The sequence below is a fragment of the Cyphomyrmex costatus genome, unplaced genomic scaffold (assembly GCF_001594065.2).
Source record: "Cyphomyrmex costatus isolate MS0001 unplaced genomic scaffold, Ccosl1.0 scaffold143, whole genome shotgun sequence".
NCBI classification, from domain to species: Eukaryota; Metazoa; Arthropoda; class Insecta; order Hymenoptera; family Formicidae; genus Cyphomyrmex; species Cyphomyrmex costatus.
Window position 1 is genome coordinate 166,833 of NW_017275424.1, and position 27,106 is coordinate 193,938.

A 27,106-nucleotide genomic window follows, 5' to 3' on the forward strand; every position below is an offset into this window, starting at 1 on the left:
TATATATATATATATATATATAATTCAATTCAGACAGATCAATTCAGACAGTTGTGATAGGTTCTTATTAATTTTGATATCCGCTTTCTTCTGTGTTTGTTATTATTATTTTATTTTGTTTGCCTTGCTCCAATTTTATATTATAGAAAATTTCCCTACTGTTACGAGAGATATGGAATTTCATGTTTCTCAGAGAAATTTAAATGTTGAACAGAAGTTGAATCACCCCCACAGTAATTAACATACATAATAAATAGTTACTATTGAAATTGATAACAAGAGAAATTCTTGTCATCAACCTTCTTATCATGATATAATATTGATGGAAATAGAAGCCTGGACTCAGTGGAACCAATGGGGTCACTGGAATGCTTCGACATCTGGAACCGGGAATTGGGAATGGAGTGGCGTTCCTCCTCCAGGTGTTACCGTAGATCCCGATGGCAAACCAATTGGACTTCCAGCCGTTTCGGTTATTCCACCTGCACCAACGATATCATCGACCACTACTGATTTCAATACACCTCCCCCTGCGCCATCGCTGTACTCATATAATTCTGTGCCACCAGGACAACCTTATAATCAGGTAAAGAAATTAAAGAAAACGAAATCTTTGTGTTTTAAAATGGCATAGAATAGTTTAGATTAAATGAGATCCAAAGGATTTTCGAATGGTCCATTCTCAAGCTAAGTATTTTCTTATTTTATATATAGCTAAAATAAAGCAAATAAATAAAGTAAATGTAAAGTTAGTTGCAAAGCAATATAAGAAAAAGAAAACTACTAAAGACGATCAGAAATAAAAAATGGTAAAATTATAAATAATATTAATATAACTTATTCTTTAATAATTTAGAAAGAAAAATAGAGAAACATTTTTTAATTTAGCCTTTCTGTAAGATAAAGGCTAAATTTATATGCAAATCATAAAAAGAATAATAATAATAAAAGTATTGACATTGTAAAGTTAAATTGAGTAATACAAAAGGAAAGATCTCTTATTAAAAATAGCAATCTGAAAGAGAGGAGGATTACTATTCGCAAACTTCAATCAACCTCTTTACTCAGTCTTATAATACTAAATCGAGACATACATGAAATAAGGATCGAGATTAAATTCAGAACCCACCGACTTCAAATCAACCGGTTTTAATGGACGTCGTATATTGTATTAAGTATCTTAATAAATGTCTTTATCACAGGTTTCTAACTATTGGTCTGGTGACCCACCTAATGCAATATCACCACAGCCGCTTCCTTTTATGAAGGGTATGAGACATGCAAATAGAGGACCTCACATGAGAGCGATGGACTCTATTCGAGGTCGAGATGACAGAGAAAAGACACCGGAGGAAGATACTACTACGACTATAGGTAAAAATTATAACGAATTGTGTGTTAAAAAATAATAATTGCATTTGAGTTTATTTGTACTGTTTGTGATTCGACTTAGGGTAATCAATGTATCTTAGTTGGTAGCAAAACTAAATCTAAAAGACGCTTGCGCAATTAACAGTTGCAAATATTCGAGTAGCAATTTATCTAATCTTTCCTTTTTTCTGGCCACCATAGTCAGCTCATCATCACTGTTTAAATATTAAATCGGTGCAAAAGTTCTTACCGATATGAATAAATATTATATTAAGAATAATATTTTTGTTAATATATAATCTCTGTAATATGTAGATTTAGAGCGATGAATGGATTAATAAGGGAACAGATATTTTTTTAGAACGTGTGGTATCAGATATTGATTTATTATTTTATATTCGCATTCAGATGCATGAAAGTACATATGCATTAGTGATTGGTTCTTTGTTACATTGAAGAAGACTCTGTGTAGTCAAAACATCTAAATTACAGTATCATTAATTGATGAAATATAATTTTAATAACACCCGAATTAAAAATGTATGATGTTAGAATACAATTCAGGCAATGAGTCCGTGTCATTTTGTTTATTGATTCCATGTTTTTGTCTTTTTATAATAAGACAGAAATCATCATAAGTCGAAATCATTTGCTCTCTACTTCTTTTGTAATCTTGCTTCAACGAATTTAGAAAGACAATTGTATTACCACGATAAATTTTTTGCGTTTTTTATTTATTACAAATTTTACGCATCTGTGCAACAAAATAAGAATCATTGATATTATCCAAATATTTAAAAAATTCACACTATACCTGAAATGGCAGCAATCCACAAGCTGTATTTGACAAATTAAAAATGTCTATTCTAGTTTTATGAAGGTGGCAATAAGCATCTCTTAACTCTAATCGCATAATAGTCTTTACATAATTCAGTTGATGTTTTTTAAGTCTATTAAACGAAGAATTGTTGTACAATGAGAAATTATTATGATTTGTTAAATGTTGCAAATGTGGAGGAACAAGTTGAAACACAATTCCTTATGTTAAATTGATTTCTGAAAGTTTCCTTCCCATTTCCAGTATGTTCCATTGCAAATTAACCTATTCTATTCCAACACCTTAAAAAGTTTCATAAAAAGAAGTAAAGATAAATTGGAACATCTTTCTAATAACAACATAATTTATAAGATTTCTTACGACGATTGTGAAGTCAGCTATGTTGGTCAAACGAAAAGAAAATTGAGCACTAGATTAAAAGAACATATATCTGATATTAGAAAAAGGACAGGTTCTCCCTCTGTCATTATAGATCATTGCATAAATTTTGATCACAAATTTAAATGGAATGATGTCCAAATTTTAATCTTCTTACAACAAAAGATTGGTGTCTGATATGATTTATATTAAAAGACAGAAACAGGGTCTTAATAAACAAAACGATACAGAATCTTTACTAGAAACTTATTCCCTGATTATTAATTCTTTCTCTCCCTCTTAACTTCCCTTACCTCTTACTTTTTATCCCCACTTTTGTTACATTTTTACCCTTTCCTGATCCTTTTTCTCTCTTATTTCCTTTATTGTTTTCATACTTGAAATGTCTGTTATTCGGATTTCAAAATTTATAGCTTAAACATCTTTAACTTGCTCTCATCGTATTGTCTAACAACAAAATAATTTACAATTGTACTTCAATATGATTTTATAAGGTAATTTTATTGTTTAATTTAATTAATCTGAATTAATAAAAATTGATACGGTGTATTATATGTTTATTTTTACATCATATCAATTTCATTTTATTACCTTAAGATTTGACTCTCTTTACATTACATTATTTTCATTTTATTATTTGACTTTATAATTAATATTATGTTACATTTTGAGTCTCTTTACATTATTTTATTATTTGACTTTATTTTTCGACAGAAATAATTTCCATAAGATTTTACAAATTACATTTATAATCAGACGAATTGCATCGTTTTTTGGTTTTCTTGATGAATTAGCCGAAATAACTTCGATTATGCGAGAGAGATTCACATCCAATTTTATATATTTTTTTTTATTTTTCTATATAATTTATACGTTTTTTATATTATTTTTCATCACGAGTGCACTGTGTTAGTAATATATTATACAATCATAAAGTCGCATGAGCGAAGCGAGTGCGAATATAAAGTCGTACGAGCGAAGCAAGTGTGAATGTAAAGTCGCTTCGTTCGTGCGACTTATGGGGTGATGCGTGGGGCGTAGGAAGGAGGGGGGTTCAGGGGGGCGCAGCCCCCTCCCCCGAAAAAGAAATTAAAATATTTCATAAATAAATATTTAACAATACAAAATTTTGTATTGCTCATTACTTTTAATTATAATTGTGAGATTATTACAATTTGAAATTATATAAATTTAAACGTTATTGTAAGTTAAATGATATTTATAGATACTGTATTGTCGTTTTGTCGTAGTTATTTTTATTATTGGAGAAAACTATGCTTACCCCCCCTCCCCCCCCCGATGCCCCGAAAGAACGCTTCGGTCGGCGCGTTTCTCCGTGTTGATATTTGTACGAGCGCTATCACTGCGTTGCGTAATTTTTCATAATGTAATGTAACGCTTTTGCGTGGGGTTAGAGAAATAACTCAACGGCTTGAGGTATTGGCTATTTACCGCACGCAAAAGCGTTTCGGTATAGGGCACATTACGTGCACGCATGAGGAAAAAATCTATGTGCAACTCATGTGTTATAATTGTTTATAGCGCGACATGGGCGCGCATGCGCACTCGCTTCGCTCGTGCGCTCCCGCGCCCGCGTCGCACAATAAACAACTAATACACACTTGTTACACAATGTACTAATAATGTCATAATTTCTTACATCATTAACAACATGCGACTTAACATTGATAATGACCTAACAGAGGTAGAAACGTTTGTGTTTAATTTTTGTTTTTAATTTTTAATTATTATTAAACTTTATATTTTAATACAAATGACAGTCTTTATTTACCGTTAGTTTAATATTTTAACGAATTTATGGTTTGTTGCTCTGTTTCTTTATTGTTTTCAATATTTTGTAGATTTTCACACACAATTATTTTATAATAATACATTTACTGTAACATTGAGAATGACCCGATCGGTGTTGAAACGTTTGTTGTTTATGTAATTATTTTTATTTTTATGTCTTTAAATTAAACTTTCTTTATTACATAATTGGCTCTTAGCCTTTCAATTTTTCTAATTTGTTTTATTATTATATAGTCTTATTATTACTTTTTATTTTTAACAACATTGAATTGTAACACGGATAATAATGCCTTACAATTACTGAAACTGATTCAGCTGATTTGGCAATTATGAAATTTCAATGCAAATCGTCAGTTATACATTTTTTTAAATGCATTTTCTATAGACGCCGCAAAACGGAGACAGTTACCGGCGTGGATTCGTGAAGGCTTGGAGAAGATGGAGAAGGAGAAACAGAAGGCCATGGAGAAAGAAAGACTAGAGATTCTGAGAAAGCAGGAATTAGAAGCTCGCAAGCAAGCAGAGGACGAAGCGCGTGCAGTGCTCAATCCTAGCAAGAGTAAATTTGTAAGTATTAAAAAAAAATCAAATATTGTAATAATTAATTTATATTGTATGGAATGCCAAAGATCCGGGTTCGACTCCCGGCCGAGGTAATATTTTTCGCAATATAAATTAATTATTTACACATTTTTAATAAGTCATTCATAGATTTTAATCATTCAACATTATTAAGATACAAGATGATATGAACATCAAAATTGTTAGATTGTTAGTCAATTTAACAATTTTGATACTGCGATAGTTTATTAGAGTTTGTGTTGTAAGTCTAAAAAAATTTTGGCGCACATTTAAAAATCTACATACGTAGTATATAAATTCACACAAAATTATATATTAGAAGCATTCAAAATCCAGCTTAACCGGCATGTTCTAAAAAAAAAACTCTTGTTTATTCACCATATTATTATTTAAATTATGACGGTCGGATATAAGAAAACAATAAAGAGAGCTTTCCAACAAATGACACTGTATAACACAGTGATCATTTCATTTTTATTTAACGTTGGCGAACAACAAGAATATAATGATTCGCTGTGTTACATTGTGTCGTTCGTGTCCTTTGCTGAAAAGCGCTCAAAAATTTTCAAATTATACATATATTAAACGCGCGCGCGCGCGCCACATCCACCCACTCACATACACACACACGCGCGCGCGCGAGCACGCACACAATCTGTAAAATAGATTTATAAAATATAACGAAAACTATTTTATTGTTTTGGGAAGAAATTAAATCATATTTATTTTTATATATTATTAATTTGACAGTTATAACTATGAGCATAGGTATTTTGTTTTTGGTTATATAATATATACATACATATGTATATATATAATTAATTTCCAAATATATGGTAATAAAATAAAAGCAGTTTTTGATATATTTCATAAATTGGTTCCATTGATTGTAACTATATTAATTTATTGGAATATATTTCTATATTAATATATTTTATATGAATTTTAGTGTGTATTTTTTTACTTCTGTTGTAACAATTTTAATAGTAATGAGGAAAGTGAATAGAAACCATAATATCGTATTATGTTGTTCCAGTGATGAATATAACTTTGCGAATTTAAAAATGTGAAATTATATCCATCTTCTACAGGATTCGGACTCGGAAAAGGAAACCGAGCAGGATTTCGATGCGAGTAACGCACGTGGACAGCAATCTGTGGAAAAGACCTACGATCGCACCCCGGATATCATTGTTCGGCCGCGAAAATCGCGATTCAGGGACGCCGATTCGCCCGAGTCTCATACGGGTCCCGATGAGAGCCCCACCGCTGTGGTTAGTACGGTCCCGATTACACAGAAACGGTCTCGGGAGGAAATTTTACAGGATGTGGTAAGCATAAAGATGAAAATGATAAAAATTATAAATTTTGTGAATAAAAGACTCGGTAAAAAGCGGTTTTTTTATTTCGGCTCTCAAAAAATTTTTTACTTGGATATATTATTTTATAGCATTTAATTTTGTACTATTGTTTTGGAATTCAATTTTTGTATTCATCTAAAAGATCTCCCTATATAATATAATATATATTTATAAAAGTCAATATGAAAATTTTATAAAAGTCAAAATGTAGTTCAATGTAGCAATACTAAGTGGCAGTGGCCATGAATATACATTACATATTTATAACACTGGGGAATAAAATTTCATTGTTTTCATATTGTTTTTAAGAGCATAGGTACTAATTGTTTACTAATTGCGCTGAATATAAATATAACTTTAAGAATACTAAATTAGTTCTAGTTTTTGAACAAAACGAAATGAAATGTGTGTGTAAAAAAAAATGTTTTTATTAATTCTTAACATCTGTAGAAAAATAATGGGAGCTTCTAGAATCTCTTAGTTGGGATAAAATGGGAACTTAAACCTTGTTCTTTTAGGTTATACATTGAAATAACGTGGAATACTTACAATTAATATGAAGTCTCCTCCTAATTTTGCCTAATTTTGCGTCTTCAATCCTGTTAAAGGATTTTTTATTTTGTTTAGTAAGAGATTTTTATCAATCTACAATAATAATTGAAAATTTAGTCAGTCTAGCAGAAATAATAAATATTAATAATAGATATTTAAGATAATGTAAAAAATAAAGTAATACAGTCGATGCTTCTTATTCGCAAGAATTAGGTATTCAATATTATCGGATAACGAATTTATAAATATAGAAATTATGTGATAATATATGTATATATATATATATATACTAAGAAAAATTAAACAAAAAATCGAAGAGAGAGAGAGAGAGAAAGAGAGAGAGAAGATTATTATTTTTATTTAAAATAAAATATACAATGTATATAATAAACGGATATATTTAATATATAATTTTAACTAATTTTATTTGTTAACTAGTTTGAAAAATCTAGTTTTTTTTATAAGTATTATATATTATATATATGTTACGTCTGCACGAGATTGTTTCGCAAGTCCGAGCAAACGCGCACTCCCGAGACGCGAAAATAAAGATACAGGATTTGAGCCAAGAGCACAACACACTTTATTGACACAATAACAAAAACGACGAAAACGGTTTTTGACACGAAAGAACAGGAGCTGACGGAATACGTCTGAACGGTACGACTGCTAGTTCCAGACTTGTTTTAATAAACTTTTCGAAAGTAAAGATTTTAAATTTTACAATTTTTTAAAATTTAAATTATGTTTATTTTTGATGAAGATATTGTAAGGTAAAGTAAAGATGCTTTTACATGTATGTACAAAGGTTTTTTCCCCAATTCAATATATTGTATGTAAAAATTACTAAACTCATAGAATTTTAAAAGATCTTTCGAAAGTAACGTGATTTGTTTACGCTTAAAAAATTTTTTTTATTTAAATGTTTAATTTTAATGAAGTTATATAGCCGTTTGAATTTTGAAATTTCTAGCACTATAAACTTTTGTTTCCGACTCAATACTACATCAATATCACATGCTCTTATATAGAGAAATTTTTAGGCGTATTTTTCTTTATTTCTCTTATAATAAAGCTCTTAGCTCATTTCTAAAAGAACATCAATGTTTTTCTATATATAATCCCTAGAAAACGTATTAAGCTTATTTTATGTGTAAAATATATAAAACTTTTACATAAAACAAATGTTAGTCGATGGCAGAAGCCGATAATTGTGATTTTTCTATTTTTTTGTTTGTTTTTTGAATAAAATTGTTCAATTTATATTGCAATATTGTCTATACATTTCTATACATTTATTGTAAAAAGGGATTTATTAATTCTATTGTTGATTGTGCGCGCCCAATCAAAATAATTTCCTTGTCGGAAAAGAAATCACGTTTGGTCTGTAACATAGATCACTTTAGGATTTTCTTCAGGTAGCAATAGTCAATATATAATCGCGTGTATGAACGATAATTTTTATATAAAAAAAATATTTATTATAAATAAAGAAAATGAACTGCTAATAACGAATTTGCGAATAATAAATTTTTGAATAAGGAGCTTCGACTGTATATTTATGATCTTGATTAAGAATTTTATTAAATGTTTAAGACGTTAAATAAACTTGTCAATTATATTAAGACCTAAAAAAAATAAAAATAAATAAAAATAAAGATAAATAAAAACAACAAAGAGTAATATTTAAAAAAATAATATAATATACTATAATAGAAATAAGTTAAGTGAACGAATTTATTATCGATAACGTTCTATAATAAGTTTATTAAAATCATTGTCGAAATTATCATGGCAGTCAAAGAACTAAACATTACTCGACAGACCTAAGATAATTTAAATTAATATCTGTAGCAACAGATGTTTAATTAATTGTAATGAATTTCCTAATACCGGAATGGATTGCATCGTGTCTTCTGTTACGCAGATGTTGAAAGTGAGGAGATCATTGACGGAAATACTTCTGGAAGTGACGAACGAAGAAATTGGAGCGATATGCAGGGAGGTTTGGAGCCGCGCACGTGCCAAAGGTACCCCCCAGATACACGATAGAACTAACCGATTGAATTTCCATGCTTTCGCCCATTGGGGCACAGAATCCGAGTCAATGAGTCTACTCGCAGTACCACGCTGCGGCGAAGCTGTGCGATTGTATAATACAAAGTTTGAGAGCATTAAACAGAGATACCTTAACATGTAGACTTAATTATTCGGCAATTTCAGGATATCCTATGTTTTGCGTTTTCAGAGATTTGCGCGTAGCGTAAGACATCTCTCTCTCTCTCTCTCTCTCTCTCTCTCTCTCTCTCTCTCTCCCCCCCTCTCTTTCTCTTTCTTTTAATCACGTAATCGTCCCGTGATTACGTGCTGCAGATTTTTAAGATATTTTTACATTACCGGCATTCTTATATCCGGCAATGATCTTTTTCGCGAGATATATATATATATATATATCTCTATGATAAAAGCACTCTAAAATATACTTTTATATCATAGTGTAAATAGTGTTTTAACAACCGAAAATTGTTTCTATAAGGACGTCTACAATTTAGTAATATTTAATGTACAATTAATTAAAAATACGTGTTGTATCTATCATACCCATTTATGCATAGGCATTTTATCGTTTTATCGTTTGATTTGTAAACATTTTAAAGGCATTATCCGAGTTTTTATAAGTATCTCTAATAAACTTCGTTTCGTGAATTGCGAACTTTATTCTTTAAAGTATCGGCAATGAAAGTTACAAGCTGCATAGCAAGTCGCGCGATGTAGATGTAATTTTTCTTTAGGGTATTAGAATATTATAGTTTAACTTATAAGTATGGAATACCTAATGCTATTAAAGATTTCTTAAGGTACATAGAGGAAGCGAAGGGATGATTCGCCCCCCTTGCGCGAATGGGCAGATCATAGCCATTCGATATTATCGGGGGCGTTATCCGTGTGCGGTACTGCACACTTTTAGCGATTGATTACTAAATGCGTGTGTATTGTAAGTCCCTGCAGGAGAGACCCCCGTCGCATCCCTCAACATGGCCCCTCTTGCTCAGATCACTCATGAATCACTCGGTAAGTACGCTTTGACGCTCTTATAACGCACGGCGATATCTGTAGGGAACGGCCGTGAAACAGTGACGCAGTGACTCGTGAGAGAAAGGAGAGAAAGAAAAGGGACACTGTGTGATTACGCACAAGTTTAAGTTCAGCTTGATGTTAAACTCGGCCGTTCTCTCGTAGAAATTATTTATCACTGCAACCGAAAGGGAGGTGATCCCCCTCTCTCTCCCTCCCTCTCTTTCTCTCTCTCTCTGTCTCTTTTTCTCTTTTTTGCGCGCTCTTTCTCAGGACGTTTCTTGATGAAAGTAATGGCTGTGAAAATTAGCCAGAGCTGAATTTTTGCATATATATTTTTTCTTTTTTTTGTTTTTCTATCCCTCCGGCATCATCGAGAGTGTCGCGTGCACGCAGAACGGATGTAATTCCTGGCTATTGTCTGTCGTAGGTCTGAGCATCTATAATGACAGTAACAGCGAATCCGAGGAAGAGCAGAACGAGCACACACAGATTCAGAATGATGATAGCGATGAAGAGTTGAAGGTATGAATTTTCTTATACCAGAAAACACTGCGAAATTTTTAATTTGGATTAACTTTTATGGATACGTAAAGTGACTCAATCCATGAATAACGATATGCATGTTATTTGTGCCTTATCGTTTTTTCAAAATATGATTTTCAATCTTAAGACACCTGAGTAATCGCCACGGCCTTGTTGGGATCGTGACGTCAAAAGCGAGAAATGACACGTTAATTTATGTTACGTGTCATTTGTAAATAAACACAATTTGGATAAATTGAAACGATGAGATCGCTTTGAAACACTTGGGAAAACGGACGAAAACTATCCTTTTCTCCCTTTACAGTTAATAAATGATTGTAAAAGACACGTAAAGAGTGAGCCTCTATATGGGTAGGAAACACATGATTTGACAGTTATTGGAGTGAGTAAAAAATACGCTTTTACGTATAAAATTCCAAGATAACTTTAGTTTTCGTCTATTTTTAGGACTTTCATAAGTACGAGACATGTCACATTTTCACAATTAAGCACATAATAACGAAATGACATGTAACACAAAGGACCCCGCAGCATTCTTATGGGAAAATGTCTTTCTGCGGATTTGGCTCATTTTTGGATATGTTGTAATTCTTGTCATTCTGAACAAATGTCTCAATGGGCACAACATGATCCTGTAAGTCGTTTCCGCGCTACAAGCCTTGAAAGATTCAGATTTAACATGTTCAAGTACAATAGTATCCAAGTATACAGGGTCTGGCCGAATAATATATGTAAAAGCGGGCACAACGTGATTCTTTATGAAAAAAACAAACAAAATATATAGAATAAAATTTTTCGATTTTCTGCTTAGTTTTTTTTTTTTTCGAGAAAATCGAGTTTGAAAATCCATTGCGTACGTATGCTGTTGCGGCTAAGATACTGTGGGATCTCTGCTGACCATGCGGGCGCGCGCGCACACACGCACGCCAGAGAGGATTTGGAGTCATTAAATTCTACGGAAATAAATAGTCCTTACTTCTACTAACACATTTGCACGTATATTCGACCGAATTTGGACCTTTCAAGACTTGTAGCGCGGAAACGGCTCATAAAATCAAGTTGTGTCCATTGAGACATTTGTTCAGAATAAAGAGAACTACACATAACCAAAAATGAGCCAAATTCGTAGAAAGACATTTTCCCATAAGAATGCTGCGGGATCCTTTCGTGGTCGAAAGGATGACGCCTTAAAACGATTGTATGGCAAAAAAAAAATTCAAATTTGTATAAGTGCTGTAGTCGATTGAATATAGGGACAGAGAATTAAATTGTAGACCTAACATGTTATCTAGATTGCCCTTCGTCCCCTATATTGATTTTGATACACATCGAGTAACCGAGATTACCGAAAAAGCATTTTCGGTTGCTTGAATCAAGCAAGTAGAGCGAGACATTCTCTCGTTGTCTTGTTAGCTCTCAGCGAAGGCGAGCAGACATGTGCTTGTTGTCGCCGATTTCACCATTCCGTCAATTGATTTGATGTCGCCACCGTGACTCGAACTCAACACGGAGTTGTTGGCTAAGTACTCAAGAGTCTTAAGGGAGAAGATTTTGCTTAATAAGATCTCCAATGCTGATAATGTTGACAAAATTATGTTTATTTATTTTTCTTTCTGAAATATGTTTACAAAGTTTGCCTTGGATTTGATTGACTTTATAAATGTTCCATTTTCTTTTAAGGAAGATTTTCTATTTTAAAACCACTTTTTTGCATATAAAGTAAAAAATCTTACTAAAAGATGATATGCTACGAATAATGCATATTATATTAAAAATCACTATACTTATCTATAAAAGTTAAAACATCCAGATTGGAGATTTTGGTTTCGCAGTATTGTTATATTGATTATTAGTCGCAATTAACTCGAACTTGTAAAGGTGACGTCGTTTTATTTCACGAATCAATTTTACAGGAAACGTTGAGACGGCGACAGCAGGCGTTTCGCAAGACAGAGGAGGAGATCGAAGCACGGCTTGCCGAGGAAGAGGAGGAGGAGGAGCAGCAGCGTAGCGAAGAGCAGTACAGTAATAAGCAACAGGAAAATCATACCGGTAATACTAGCTGCCGAGAGTCAGGTATGTTTCGACAGACAACCCATCCGCATGTGGCCGCTGGGAAATTAAGTGTAACTTCCTGACGTCATACTTTAGTTGATGAAAAAGAAACGGTAGATAATCAGAGAGAAGCGTCCGAGACTTTGTCGAGCAGCAGTCAAAGCCCAACAGCGGCGGTGCCGCAGAACGCGCCGGCGGCCGACGGCCAGCAGGTGGCGAAGCCGAACAACAGCACTGTATCGGGATCCGCCGATTCTGAGTCGAGCAGCACCGAGTCCACGAGCAGCTTGTCCGAGTCGAGCCGCGAATCCGCTCCCAAGAAGCATTATAAGAAAGCGCGCAAGCAACAGTCGCAGCAGCGCGAACAGCAGCATCAACGTTACAATCGACGGCGGAAGTCTAAGAGCAGAAGCAAATCACGAAGCGGCAGACGGTCCATCAGATCGTCGCGCTCATCCGAACGTGGCGGCGGCGGCGGCGGCGGCGGTGGTAGTGGTGGTGGTGGTGGTGATGGTGGTGGTAGAGGTGGTAGTGGTGGTGGTGGTAGTGGTCACAAGCGCCGATCGCGTTCGAGATCAGCGAAATCACGGAAGGACTACCGCTCGCGATCCTCTAGCGATCACAGATCCAGCAGAAAGCGTCGCACGCGATCGCGCGACAGGAAGCGTGTGAGATCGCGCTCGCGCAGCTACCGCCGCTCCAAATCGATATCTACCGATAGAAAGTGGTCTTCACGATCGCACTCCCGCAGATGGAAATCACGCTCACATTCCAGAGAAAGGCGACGAGGTAGTCGATCGCGCAGCAAGTCGCGCGGAACGAAACGCGGAAGATCGCGCTCGAGAACGCGCAGTCGTTCACGGGATCATAGACGGTCAAGGTCCTACGTTTCTGGGAGGAGTCAACGGCGGGGTAGTCGATCCAGATCGCGAGACCGAAGTAGAAAGTCACGGTCCAAGTCGAGCTATCGTGATGGTAAGAAGTCGTCACATCGATACAGGAATTGAGGTCAGGATCCACTCCTAGCTAAGGTTGTATATTCATTCTGATTGTACCTTTAACAGAACAATATGAGAAAACAGTGATATTACATTATTCTTAACAAGAGTTCGCGGCATCTTACATAGACTAATCAGAGGTCATTCTTAGATTCTTTCTCTTTCTTTTTTTATGTTACATCATCTCTCATTCGGCTTTTTTGGTTTATTATAATGTTTATATGTTATCTGATGCAACAATTAGAAATATGCATAAATAACGTTACTTTAACGTGATGCAGAAATCTATGGTGCTTAGCAAGGAACTTATTCTTTCTATAATATTTATTCTTTGCTACTCTTGGATATTAAATATTTTCTTATAATTGGGCCAAGTTCAGAATCGTCGTATAGATGCAGATGTCGTTTTATCCTTGTTGTTTATCGAATGTTAAACAAGAATAAAACAACATTTGTATGCACCTGGATGATGATTTTGCACGCACCCCTGCACACGTACACATGAGATGATTATAGATTACAATAGACGTTACACATTTCGTTTTGTTTTTATTGTATAATTTTAAATTGAAATTTTTTTGTTGAAAAAATTGAGCTATGTACAAAGAATATAATTTGTCATTGTGCAATAAAAAAAGCAGCGAAAGTTTTGCTCAATCTTTGTTTTGAAAGATATGTTATGATAAAAGTTTGTTAGATTTAATTATAAGAAATGATGGATTATTCAACTGATGTGGATTATTCAAGTAATTCAAGATTTGTCAAGGTTAGGCATTCAAAATTAGTAAGCATTAATTTTGCATTCCTATCTATTGAATGTCTTCAGAATATATGAGTTTCTTTGCAAAAAATCTCTTTTCTTAAGCAAATATTTTATTAATATAAAATTTTTTTATCATTTAATCTGCATCTCGCTACTTTTTAATACTTAGAATTCTGATCTTGTTTTTCAAAATTACATATCTTAAGTGTTAACTAGTCATTCATTTTTTATGCTTAATAATTTTACATAATTTATACATGACAAGGTGCAATGTCAAATAATTTGTGTACAGCTATTAGGTAATTATTATTTCACTATCGGTGAAAAAATGAAGTATTGGCTCTCTGAGAGAATCTATCAGGATATAAGTCTTAGAATGAGAGTAAAGTATAACATAATTTAAATGAATAATATAATTCTTTTTTAGAACGCTAAAAAAATATCCCACTCACAAAATGTAATTACTGAATAATTATTTGTTGGTTAATAAAGTGCAGTAGTTATTTTACGCGAAAATATGGTAACTTAAAGCGAGACTACGATTTAATTTTTAAACTATTTTTTTTGACATCAGATTATAAGACTCGCACTTTATAAAAAAAACGCGTGCATCTTTATACAGTGAAGACCACTTGTATTAATAAATAAATGTTCTCGATAGCATTCAGGATTCATATGGATTCTTATTTACAGGAAGTAATAAATAGGGAATAATAAATTCGTATACTTTGTTATTTTCAGAATAATTTTGTACAAAAAAGGAAAATATTGCTGCAATGTATTTTATTCGACATATTGCTGCAAATAAAAATTTTGACAGAAATTATTTTATAGTAATATCTTTTTCTATTTCGTATAAAATTATTCCAAACAAGATCGTGTACGCAAATATCTTTTTTATTGACTATATATCAAAATTATCATGTTATATCTATAATGTTAATTATGTACATGTATATAAATAAATGTAGCAATTATTATAAATGAGTTCGACAAACATTTCAATAATGTGTGATTTGTATACGAGTGGAAATATATTTGAATTTTGATAAGAAAACTGAATGCTTTGTGTGGATTTTAGATAAAGATTATTACTAGGCTGAAGTATAAGGAATCGATAATCTCGTAGAATTATGCGCCAGGATTTCGACACGAGTCCTAGAAATCTTATTTTGTTTCAGCATCTCCCACTGGTTTCTGCTGGGCTTCGACGTTTCACTATGATTCAGTTCGTCAACTTACACAGCATTGTGGTACAGTTACAATTTTAAATACGCGTTTAATCTCTTCTCTCAAATAATATATTAAAAAAATCATAATGCTACATAATAAATAGTAGGTACTGATAGTTTTATGTTATAGATTCGTCTATTACTTGCTCAAATGTACAAAAAGTCTATCTTTCTTTTCTAAAAAAGGCACACGTAATCAAAATTTATACGATTACGAGAAAGACGAACATGAAATAAAGTTGATGCAAAAGTTGAAGTAGTTTTCGTGTCTTCCCTGAAGCAATTCCCATTCACATTAGAATTGTAAAGAATATCATTTAATTAAACTAATTAGGTATCTAGAATGTATAAACTATAATTAATCCAAGTGGTTTGCAAGAATTGTTTGTAATTAAGCAACTAATTTTCGAGAATCTGCGTTTTACCTTTACGGTATGGAATTCATTCTTTCAATAAGATGATTGTAGACGAGCTCTCGTACGTGTAAACCGTACACGAAATCGAAATGATTCAATCCCTTTAACCTCACCGTGTATTTTTCCAAAATATTCGGCAATTTTCCGTTCAATATCTCAACATCCTAAAATAAATGATGAAATGTTACTCGGCATTTTGTGCAAGATATTGAAAAGACGAGTATCTTTCGTTTAATTGTATACACATCGGCAAATTAGTGACGCATTTATAATTACATTTGGAGCAGCCAGAATATCATTCAAGCCATTATATAAAATCACGGGAGCTGTGATTTTTTCCACGGGATACTCTGGCGGAATGAATCGCCTGTAAAATTTAAGATTTTTGAATGTGCCGTAATCGTAAGGCCGAAAATGTCCTGCAAAAGAAGCAACTCAGTTACGAAAGTGTAAGCACGTATATACGAGATAGATAAAATAAAATCTTAGGAACACTTAGGAAATACACATCATTTGTTTTATTATAACAGATTATAATAACACTGGCCTATCATTTGTCTTTATTATACAGAATCTATCTTTATTGGAATAAAATTATACAATACTTAAATAGTCATCAATGCAATATAATACCGTTCTTCTAACAGAATTCTCCAATTCAGCACAACATTGCTTAAAAGATATTAAAAGAAATCTACTTTTTATTCCACACTCTTTAAGTTCTTTTCATTCTACTTAAATTTCTCTTATTCTGCTCACAATGATTCAATGATATTTAAATCAAGTCATTAAGCTGGCCAGGAAAAACGTTGACATTTTAAAGAACAGAAGAATCATTTTTTTTTTTTTAACATTACTTATGTAAGCATTCGAAAAATACTAGAAGAGAATTTTGTTAAACTGTCGAAATAATTATGTAGAAATTTAGGAAACTCGAGTATAATGAACAATGTTGCAGAAAAGTTTTGGCACTCTATAATATTATAAGCGACCAGCTTGAGTATCCTACATAATTTATTTGAAAGGTCCAATAAAATTATTTTCAGATCTCTATTATTTAACTAAATTTTCAGATACTTCAACAAAAATCATTCTTTCCGGGTATAACATTCTATTGGTGACTATTCATGTATTGTATAACTATTCAATAATAAGGATAGAATCTATATTAAAGGCAAATTACTGATCGATCTCTTATTAATAAAACAAATAGATGGTGTATTTCCTAAGTATTTATATTATTTGTCTATCCTCTGTATTTAAAAGAAAAAAATTGTGATTCTTCAAATCCGTAATTTAAAATTCAGTAGAAAACTCTGAGAAATTAATACCTGGGTTCTGAATGCCCATCGCGTAGTGAACCAATTGCTTGAACGAGCATCCTGCTGGTGCAAATTGCAAATAATCCTCCAAGTGCGCCTGAAAATATGTAATGTTACCTCACGTAAGTGAATCGGAGTTACATTTAATTCAATCGGAACATATTTGTGTGGCTTTTACGACGATAGCTTACGTAATCCGTCTCTCCGATGCTGAAACCTCCGATCATGGACACAATCATTTGGCACATGGGTTGAGTGAAGATGCCTTTATGGCATAACTTGTGCGTTACGTATTTCTCTAATTCTGTATTCGCTAACATTTCAAAATATCCAGTATACTTGTAAAATCCCTGTCGAATTAAGAAACATAGAGTAGATTTGCGAGAAAGATTTGCTTTCTTTTTAAGTAGAATTATTCTTTAGAACATACAATAGTCTAGAGATATGTGAATCAAGGTTTTTTGACTCCGAATACGAATAGAACCAATTTGAATCTAAATCGAATCTAGGAATTGATTGTGTATCTTGAAATCAAATGAAAATTATGAAAGTGACCAAATTCATTAAAATATTTACAATTTCATTTGTCAACATCTATAATAGTATATGTATATATGTATGTACCTATATATGTGTATGTATAAGATTGTTAATATAGTATTTAATTCTTATATTTAGACATCTCAAGCCGGTATTTATAGTCGATTCTTTGAGACTGTTTTAAATTCAGTTTCAAGATGTTATGAACCAATAAGATGAGAACATTAGCATTTTTAAGACATTTAAGGTGGTCTTAAGATAAAAACTGAAAATGAATATCTGCCATAGATTCGAAATTTGCGAATAGTTCATGGTCGAATCATAAGTAAGTAATTCAAATTCGAATTGAATTGAATCTTAATTCGGTTCGATTCATATTCGAATAATTCGCTTATCTCTAGAATGTACAGTGATAGTACTTTGAAAATGTCGCAAATGTTTTTTAATAAAAAAAATCTAGCTTGTGTGTGTGTGTGTGTGTGTATGTATGCATGCGCGCGTGTATACATAAATATTTTATTAAAAATTTTATTTCACATAAATATAATAAGTTTTGTTTGTAATGAGAAAGTGACAGATAGTCTAATTATATTCTGTTTAATAAAATTAAATGAAGAATAAAAGACTTCTATCAATTATTTATACTTTTCTTAAAATTTCGGAAAATATGTTAACGGATTACTATTACAGGTAGCTATATATACTTGATACTTACCTTAAAATAATTCGCGAAATAACTCAAAGGTCTCAGTAAACCACCAATGTGTCCGGTGTAAGCCACAGGGGCTAGAGCGGACATAAGTTTGATTTTCTTGTTGTATTCTGGCCTGAGAGACATAAGGACCCAAAATTGCGTTGTTCCTTGAGAGAAGCCTATGTAGAACAGTTGCTCTTGGCCAGTTTGATTCAATATATAGTCTATCATAGCCGGCAAATCGTGCATACCCAGTTCGTGCCAGCTAAATACGCGCAGGAGAATTGATTAATAATTATAATATACAAGATATAGACATTATAAAATTACATAGTACCATAAATTCTGAGACAAAGAAATAAAAAAAAAACAACATGAAAGAAAGATTCTCTTACTTTGGTAGAAATTGTGGTAATTATGCACTATAGGGGACCCAGCTCCGATGACCTTGACCTTGACATATGTTGTCAAGGTCATGATTCTGAGCAACTTTGCCTTAACAACTAGGCGACGGTCTCTTATAGTTTCTGAGATATTTAGACCTAAAAATCTAATTTCGTATAAATACAATAATATGTCTTTCCGGTAAATATCTAGAAAATCAAAAATGGGAAACACCTACTTTGTTTGTAAAGTACTAAAGTAGAATGTTGCGAAGTGTATGCGTGTATGATATTAAGTACTATTCTGCACCCCCTCTCCCTATGTAAATGTGTTAAATCTTCTACGCGAAGCAACTATCATCCCCCTCCCCCCTGTGCATGGGCACACGACTTCCATGGTAAATATCTAGAAAATGGGAAGCACCTACTTTATTTGTAAAATAACTTTCACCCCCCCCCCCTCCTCTGCACAGAGGCACACGACTTCTACGATTGTCTATTGCTATGATAGTACTGTCGGGGCAGACCTCTGCGACGGTGTGGGTGCGGGGGGGTGGCCGAAGACACACACACACGCGGCCTTCGGCCATTCCCCCGCACCCACACCGTCACAGATATCATACGTATATAGCAGAAATGAAACGTATATTTTAGAACTATGATTGTTAATAACTTTTTAACGAAGGACGAGCGATGGGAATGGTCAATGACCTTGACCTTCTTGAGGGTCAAGGTCAAGGTCACTCGGAAGTCATTTGAGGTTGACTGTGTAAAGCGAAACATTTACCCAGTAGGTTTCACCACTGTTAAAAATAACGCTTAATATCCCAAAAACTATAAGAGTCCGCCATCTAGTTATTAAGGCAAAGTTGCTCAGAATCATGACCTTGACAACATATGTCAAGCTCAAGGTCATCGGAGCTGGGTCCCCTATAGTGCATAATTACCAAAAACATGTATTAAAAAGGTTTTATTATTTAGGCAAAAATCCATTGAACTCATCTCTGTTACGAGTCCGTCGCTCTCACGGAGCTATACGACATGCAACATCCCAAGATCTCATTATATAGTTACGAATTGTTTCCTATAATGTGTTTTTTATGTTTTTTTAATACTACAATTCTATTTTCATTGCTGGTTTTGATTGTCTAACCATGAGCTGGAACGAGAGAGTTTCAAATAATTTATATCCAAGCAAAACAAAAACATTAAGAAACGGTTGAAAAAACGTTATTCTGTAATGTTGAGTAACGGTTACAAGTGTCCTTGTATAGGAAACGTTAAAAACAATGAGATTAATTAAAATCACTATATAAATAAAGTACTAAATAAAATTACGATTATTTAATATGTTTTTGCATGAAAATTTGGCAAAAAAACATTATTTTTCCGCGCGAACTGAGATATTAATCGTTGAAATTGACGACTATTCAAGTTAGAAAATTTGTTGTATTTCCTATACGGACACTTGTAACGTTACTCAATGTTACAGAAAAACGTTTTTTAACTATTTCTCAACGCTTTTGTTCTACTTGGGATTAAATATTACTTTTAATAATCATAATATTATCAGAAGTCGATGTATATATAATAATCCGTTAATATTTCAGGAATATTATTTAATATTATATACAAGGTGACCCATTTTAACTTTTAATGGAGAATAAAGTAACTCGAAAACTAAATTCAGTAGACAATAATGTTTCAAATAAAAATGGAACGGTGTCGAGGGGGACACGTTTTAGTCACGTTGTTTTTTTTCTAAGTGGAGGCGCTAAAAAGATATGAAGGTCACCTCCACTTTTTTAAATGGAATTATGTAATATTTTTTTAGATAACGTGATTCCTCTAATTATTTTGCATATAAAAGTATTAAGGTAGAGATACCAAAAAACCAATAGTTTTCGAGATATTTTACACTTTATTTTGATACATATTGACACAAAATGTTAAAAATAACTCGTAAACTGTTGACTTTTTAATTATCGTACCTTAATACTTTTGTGAACAGAATAATGAGATAAATCAAATGGTGTAAAGAAAACACATACTTGCTTAAAAAAAAATATGTATACAAAATGGATAATTTTTTAAATACGCAACTGTGTTTTCTTTACACCATTTGATTTTCATAATAAATTCTTTACAGGCAGTGTTTTAAGATGTAGATATATTTATATATATATAATTATCAAATTGATGACAATAATCAACCTGCAATTTATATAACTAGATTACTAAATGTATTTAAAATTTATGTATACCTTTACAGCACAAAATATTGCAGCAATATTTTAATAGTGTACAATATTACAAAAATTGTAACAATATTGCTGCAATATTGAAATTTTAATATTTTATATTGGAAATATTACAATATTATGAAATATTGTAATTTTAATGTTTTATATTGTAATATATAATATATCGCTGCAATATTATACATATAATTAATTGATACTAGATAAATAATATTCAATAATTTCATTAATCCTCTGTATTACAAATACGTTTTTAATGAGACCGGATTTTTAGACCTTTATATTTAAGGATTTTTTAGGCCATGAATCAAAGATTAGAATTTTATAATTCAATGGCCGACTCAATATGGTGAATCAAGAATACAAATATTTTTAATAAAATATTTAGTATTTTATTATTTATAAGAATAAATTATTTAATAAGACAGGCTTTAATAATGACTTTAAATTCAGATACGACGACCAAAGTATCCAGAAAATAAATTTGAAAATAAGATTTTTTCCATTTTTGATCCATCACATACAATCCAGCCATTTTAGATTTGGAAATTTTGACCTCAGATTAGAATTTAATGATTCAAAAAACCTCTAAAACAATATTATGACAGATATTCAAACTATTTATTTGGATTTACAATATAAAAAATATCGATTTTTCCACATTTTTTTCAAAAATTATAGAAAAACGAACAACAAAATTTGAAAAAGTTCTGAAAAATACTTTAGAATATAATTGTGAAACTAAATGTATATTTGACTGCCGTTTTGATATTGATAATAGTTTAGTAGATATTTTTTACATGTTTAATTTATATTTTAAAAAAGCATGAATTTTGACTATTTGTTTAATTATAGTAATTACATAAAAATCTATGGTTGCCTATTTTTTTAAACACTTATTCATGTTCAGGCCCGTCTACATAAGTCGCAACACGCAGAACGCAGTTCGCAAGACTAGAAACTAACCTAACATATTTTAGTTATAATAGGTTGTAGGACGCAGAACGCAGGACGCAGGAAGTTAGGTGAATTTCAACTTTTGCATTCTGCGTCCTGCGTCCTTCATATTTCGGTCTGCAACCTATCACAATCTGAAATACGTTGCACTCGCGACCTATGCGTTCTGCGTCTTATGTAGAATGGCCTTTCTATGACTTTATCGAAAACAAAAAAAAACCCGATACTTAATATCAAGAAATTCATCAAAATAATTAAAAATCGATTGAAAAAAGTTGAGATTCTAAAGTCATGAGAGATGCAAAGGATTAAAATTCAAATTAAACGCGGTCAGGATAGTTGAGAAATCGATTCAATTATATTTCCGCATTTTTCGCAATTAATTCTAGAAATAAAAAAAATTCTACACGAATATCAGATTTTAACTCGTTAAAACTCGTTAAAACTCGTTAACGAGTTAAAATCTGACTTGGTGTATGTAAAATCTGATTTGTTTCATTTTTCTAATCGTAAAAAGTGTGAGAGTTGGGACCGCAATGGATGGGACGACATTTTGGAATTTTTTGATACCTGAAATCCCAGAATTCAGCGCTGTTTATGGAAAGATTCGTGTGGTTCTTCGAGTTTGTGGTTCCACGGGAGTTGCCGAGCCACACATCGTAGCCATTATCAGCCAGGAGATAAGCTAATAAATGATATTACAAAAGGTAGTTTTTTAATCAATGGATTAAAATCTATAAATTAAAGAGGAGATAAGAAACTGATCTGATACCGAGTGATCGATTTGGACCCGTTATCAGCCAATCCATTGAACATCCCAACAATCCATGCATGATCAATACCACTCGAGAATTCTCAAGAGTTTTATTCGAGCGATTAGGTATCCGATGAACAGCCAATATATACCCGTCATCAGTTGTTACATGGTGAAGTTCAAAGGGATAACCGCTCTGTTTTACTCTATCTTCCTAAAAGTAGCAACAAATAATTTCTTAAGGTATATGATTAATCGTTAAAGATAAATTATTAATTATAATTGTTATAGTACATTAAACAATATAAAGAACTAAATCTGACAAAGCAAATCAATAAAGGCCGCAGCACACATTTTTGCATGACGCATAATGCATAGTGCATAAGCGAATCAACCAATCAAAATACTTCTCTTCCGTGAAGTGGGAGGAAAAGAAGAATTATGATTTGTTGATTCTTTTATGCATCATGCATTATGCGTCGTGCAAAAGTGTGTGCTGCGGCCTTAAAAATGCCAAGAGCCGACACCCAGATAGTGATGTTTAATTTATTCAATTACACGCACCAGCAGGAATGATGTCCTCCGGTGTTCGCTACACACCGAAACGCATACATACATGTTAAGTACTGAAAGCGTAAGGAGACGAGGAACGCGAAGGGTGAAAGTGGGGGGAGGGCGGGGGCGCTTCGATATTCTGTCGTTAGCGCACGATTGAGAGAGAAAGCGTAATTGGACGTGGTGCCGGCTCGCGGTGTCCTTCGCTGTCTCACACATTTGTTATATTAATACGAGTGAGATACTCCCGGTGTCCCTCGCTCGCCAATATTCAATACTTTTATTGTGCACAAAATATTGTAATTATGCATACAAATTTTTAATACTCTGTAAAAAATTTTTGTGCATAATTACAACATTATGTGTAATTTTGAGATTCGTTGTAATAGCTTTGCATGCATACAAATTGTATAAATTTGCAGTGTGCAAATGAAATTAATATTTTGTATCGCAAAAGATTGCAAAATTGAATTTACAGTTAAATATAAGAACATATAATAAAGTAAAAAAAAATATGGTATAAGCTACGGTCCATTTGATGTCATAAATGCATTTTTTTATTGGTCGATTAGTAAGATTCTTTCTTCTGATTGGTCAATTAAAAGCTTCGAAGTATATTCGTAGCGTTAAGTGGACTGCTCATAATGTAATGCGAAATAACGTATGGAAATAGTACTTTTCATAATTATACAAATTTTTATAAATTCAAATTTTTAATTTACAAAATACACAGAGAAAAAGGTTTCTTTGGATCTAATATTCCTATTTGTTTGACTAAAATTTATTTCATTGAAACAATATATACTTAATTGTACGAAACATTGTTTTGTATTTAAAAAATTTTCGCGCTCCTCGCCTCCTCTGCGCTTCCAGTAAAGCCCATTCTACAATCGCGTAAACATAGTTGTAAGAATTTCACAGTCAAACGTTTTTCCGTATTTGACTGTGATTGGTTAATTCGTACGACTACAACCATTTACAACTACACTTACGCAATTGTAGAATGGGCTTAAAACGTATGTATGCGCTTCGGTACGAGTGTCGCGCGCCGGGGAACACCATTCCTGCCGGTGCGTGTACAGTGTCCCGGAGTACGAGGACAATATTATTTCCGCCTAAAACATTAAATGTTTATACTTAAAAGATTATTTTACGGAAAGAAAAATGGTTTATACTTTCATTCAGAGGAGGGGGGGGGAATGGAAAGTTACTTTTTAAAAGTAACAAATCATAGTTACTCGTTACAGAGTAAAAAAAAGTAACGAGTTACCGCGTAGTTATCGCTTTTTAAAAGTAACTCGTTACAAAGTAAGTTACAAAAGTAAACGGAAAAGTAACGAAAAGTTACCGTTACTCGAAAGGTAACTTTTCGTTACTTTTTAGAAATCAGTCTGAAAATGTACTTTTGTAGTATTTTTTGTTCAAATGTTAATAAAAAAAAATATATATACCTATATATAGCATGTATAACACTGATACTATGTATAGTTTTATTTTTTAGTTTTTTTTAAACACAATTTCGTAATTCTAAAATCTGTAAAATATGCAGCAAACTGAGATATACATATGTCCGATGTATCACATAGATGATAGAAGTGCAAAATAATTCCTGAAATAATGGTACTGTATATACTTCTCAGCTGTCAAAGATCACTTCAGGATCACTACAGTAGTTGACAGCTAAAAGATATTTCAGGAATTTTTTTATACTTTGTAGAAAACTAGAAGATTATATAGGATGGTATAGGACTATCTGAATTATGATATAAGTTAGAAATTAAAAGGAAAATTAAGAAATACACATAATCTATATTACAGCTATATTTTTACTTAATCTATATACTTTTAGCTGTAAATCAAATATTTTGATAGAAAGAAAATTATAATTAAAATATATAACAGAAGTTTTCCAAAAAGGGGCGTTTTCCAATTGCTCAACATAAATGTACACAGAATTAAATGCACAGAGTAAAGCTTTTTACACAGCTCAATTAGAACAAATGTGTACGATGTTTAGATTAAATTAAACTAAATGCTTGTACGCCTGTATTAAATAAAAACATTCAATGTCCTTCAACCACATATTTATAGCTGTCGTAATTAATAACATGTAATCGTTATATAACGTATCCAATTGTATGCAAAGTAAGGATAAAATTAACTGTAAATTTCGTAACCGTTATCCAAAAAATGTAACTACGTTACCGTTAGTTACAAAAAAAAGAAAGTAACGCAGTTACCAGTAAAGTTACCAAAAAAGTAACTTGTAACTGTAACTTCGTTACAAGTAACGATCGAGTTATTACTTCCATTCCCTGTTTTCATTATACTTAATTTTACACGAAGTTTCACACAGAAATAACATTGTCTTCGAATTTCGGGATACCATATGTATATAATAATCAATGCCGCATATACGTTTCAATCCCCGATTTGAATTCTCTTTAGTGTATAATTAAAGCTTAATTTAAATTTAATGAATAGTCATCCATCTTCAGTATTTCTAATTGCCATATAAAGATTGTCTTAACGTTTCGTTAAAAATAGAATTACTAAGGATTGATATAACACTATGCGTTAAATTAAAATAATGTTTAATTATACGAGTATATACCAAAGAGGATCCAAATCAGAGATCAAAACGTATGTAGTATTATGATTGATCAAATATTGAATATAAATTAAATAGGTACACTATCTGCAATGTGTGTGTGCATGTGCGTGTGTGTGTGTGTCTATGTGCATGTGTGGTATCGGCTTTTAATACAGCATTCTCATCTAAAAACTTGTATAAATAATAAAAGGTAATTATAATTTATTATTATATGTATATATTGTATTTTTTTATAACAACTATACAATATTATATTTATATTAGATTAATGTAAAAGTTATAGTGTTCGATTTATTATTAAGTTTGAATGTTAACTAACTTTTGCACTGATCTAATATAATATTGTATAATGTTCATTTCTACCAAAATATAGATTGTCTTTTAATCAGTTTAACTTTTACTTTTCAATGCAAAGTATATTTTACTTGTCATCTTTTTCTACTTTTTAAAATTAGAAAAAAGTGAAGAGTAAATTGAACCAAGATTGTTAACCTACATTAGAAGAAATTAATAATTAATTAAATATAATATAATTGTACGTTAAGTATAGTTAACGTTTGCTTAAATTAGATTATAATAATTAATTTGATAATTAATAAATAATTAATTTTGATTATGCTTAAAATTAAAACAACAAAAATTAAAAATTTAAACAATTAAAAGTTTAGAATTTTAATGTTAAATAAAAAATTTATTAGTGTATATATACACACACATACACACTATATATATGTATATACGTTTACGATTTCAAACTCGAGAAATAAATTTTCATGGTTACATTTAGATACTTTATAAAAACGTATCGTATAAAAACTTACTTTATAAAAAATTATCGTATAAAAACAGTTCTCGATCATTTCACTTACGATCAATAGATTGGGATCGGTTCTTGAAGGGAACAATCCGCGTGTGTGAAATAAACCGTTTATTTGAACGACGAATCCATAACATAGCAGCGAGACAAAACACCAGTGCGCAATCATATCCTCAATGGACAACCACTTTTACTGAGCGATATATACGTACCTCTTTATTATTACAATA

At 32.0% G+C, this 27,106-nt stretch overlaps 2 protein-coding genes across 2 annotated transcripts in view; one reads left to right on the top strand and one right to left on the bottom strand.

Annotated features, from left to right (window-relative positions):
- Window positions 1-15,746, top strand: part of LOC108783198 (arginine/serine-rich protein PNISR) — a 19,560-nt gene extending 3,814 nt beyond the window's left edge. The window contains exons 3-12 of the mRNA XM_018551703.1: window positions 333-586; window positions 1,203-1,374; window positions 4,785-4,966; window positions 6,073-6,312; window positions 8,822-8,924; window positions 9,895-9,966; window positions 10,400-10,494; window positions 12,429-12,591; window positions 12,667-13,578; window positions 15,513-15,746. Coding sequence (XP_018407205.1) covers window positions 333-586; window positions 1,203-1,374; window positions 4,785-4,966; window positions 6,073-6,312; window positions 8,822-8,924; window positions 9,895-9,966; window positions 10,400-10,494; window positions 12,429-12,591; window positions 12,667-13,577 — 2,192 coding nt within the window. The 3' untranslated portion in view covers window position 13,578; window positions 15,513-15,746. The remainder of the gene's footprint in view (window positions 1-332; window positions 587-1,202; window positions 1,375-4,784; window positions 4,967-6,072; window positions 6,313-8,821; window positions 8,925-9,894; window positions 9,967-10,399; window positions 10,495-12,428; window positions 12,592-12,666; window positions 13,579-15,512) is intronic.
- Window positions 15,747-15,838: 92 nt separating this feature from the next.
- Window positions 15,839-27,045, bottom strand: LOC108783184 (lipase 3). Its single transcript, XM_018551681.1, has 8 exons — window positions 26,929-27,045; window positions 22,909-23,104; window positions 22,707-22,821; window positions 18,557-18,800; window positions 17,493-17,651; window positions 17,311-17,398; window positions 16,256-16,398; window positions 15,839-16,143 (listed from the first exon to the last, which is right to left on the bottom strand). The coding sequence occupies exons 1-8, from the start codon at window positions 27,043-27,045 to the stop codon at window positions 15,991-15,993; spliced, it is 1,215 nt and encodes a 404-aa protein (XP_018407183.1). The 3' UTR covers window positions 15,839-15,990.
- Between the last annotated feature and the right edge of the window lie 61 nt (window positions 27,046-27,106).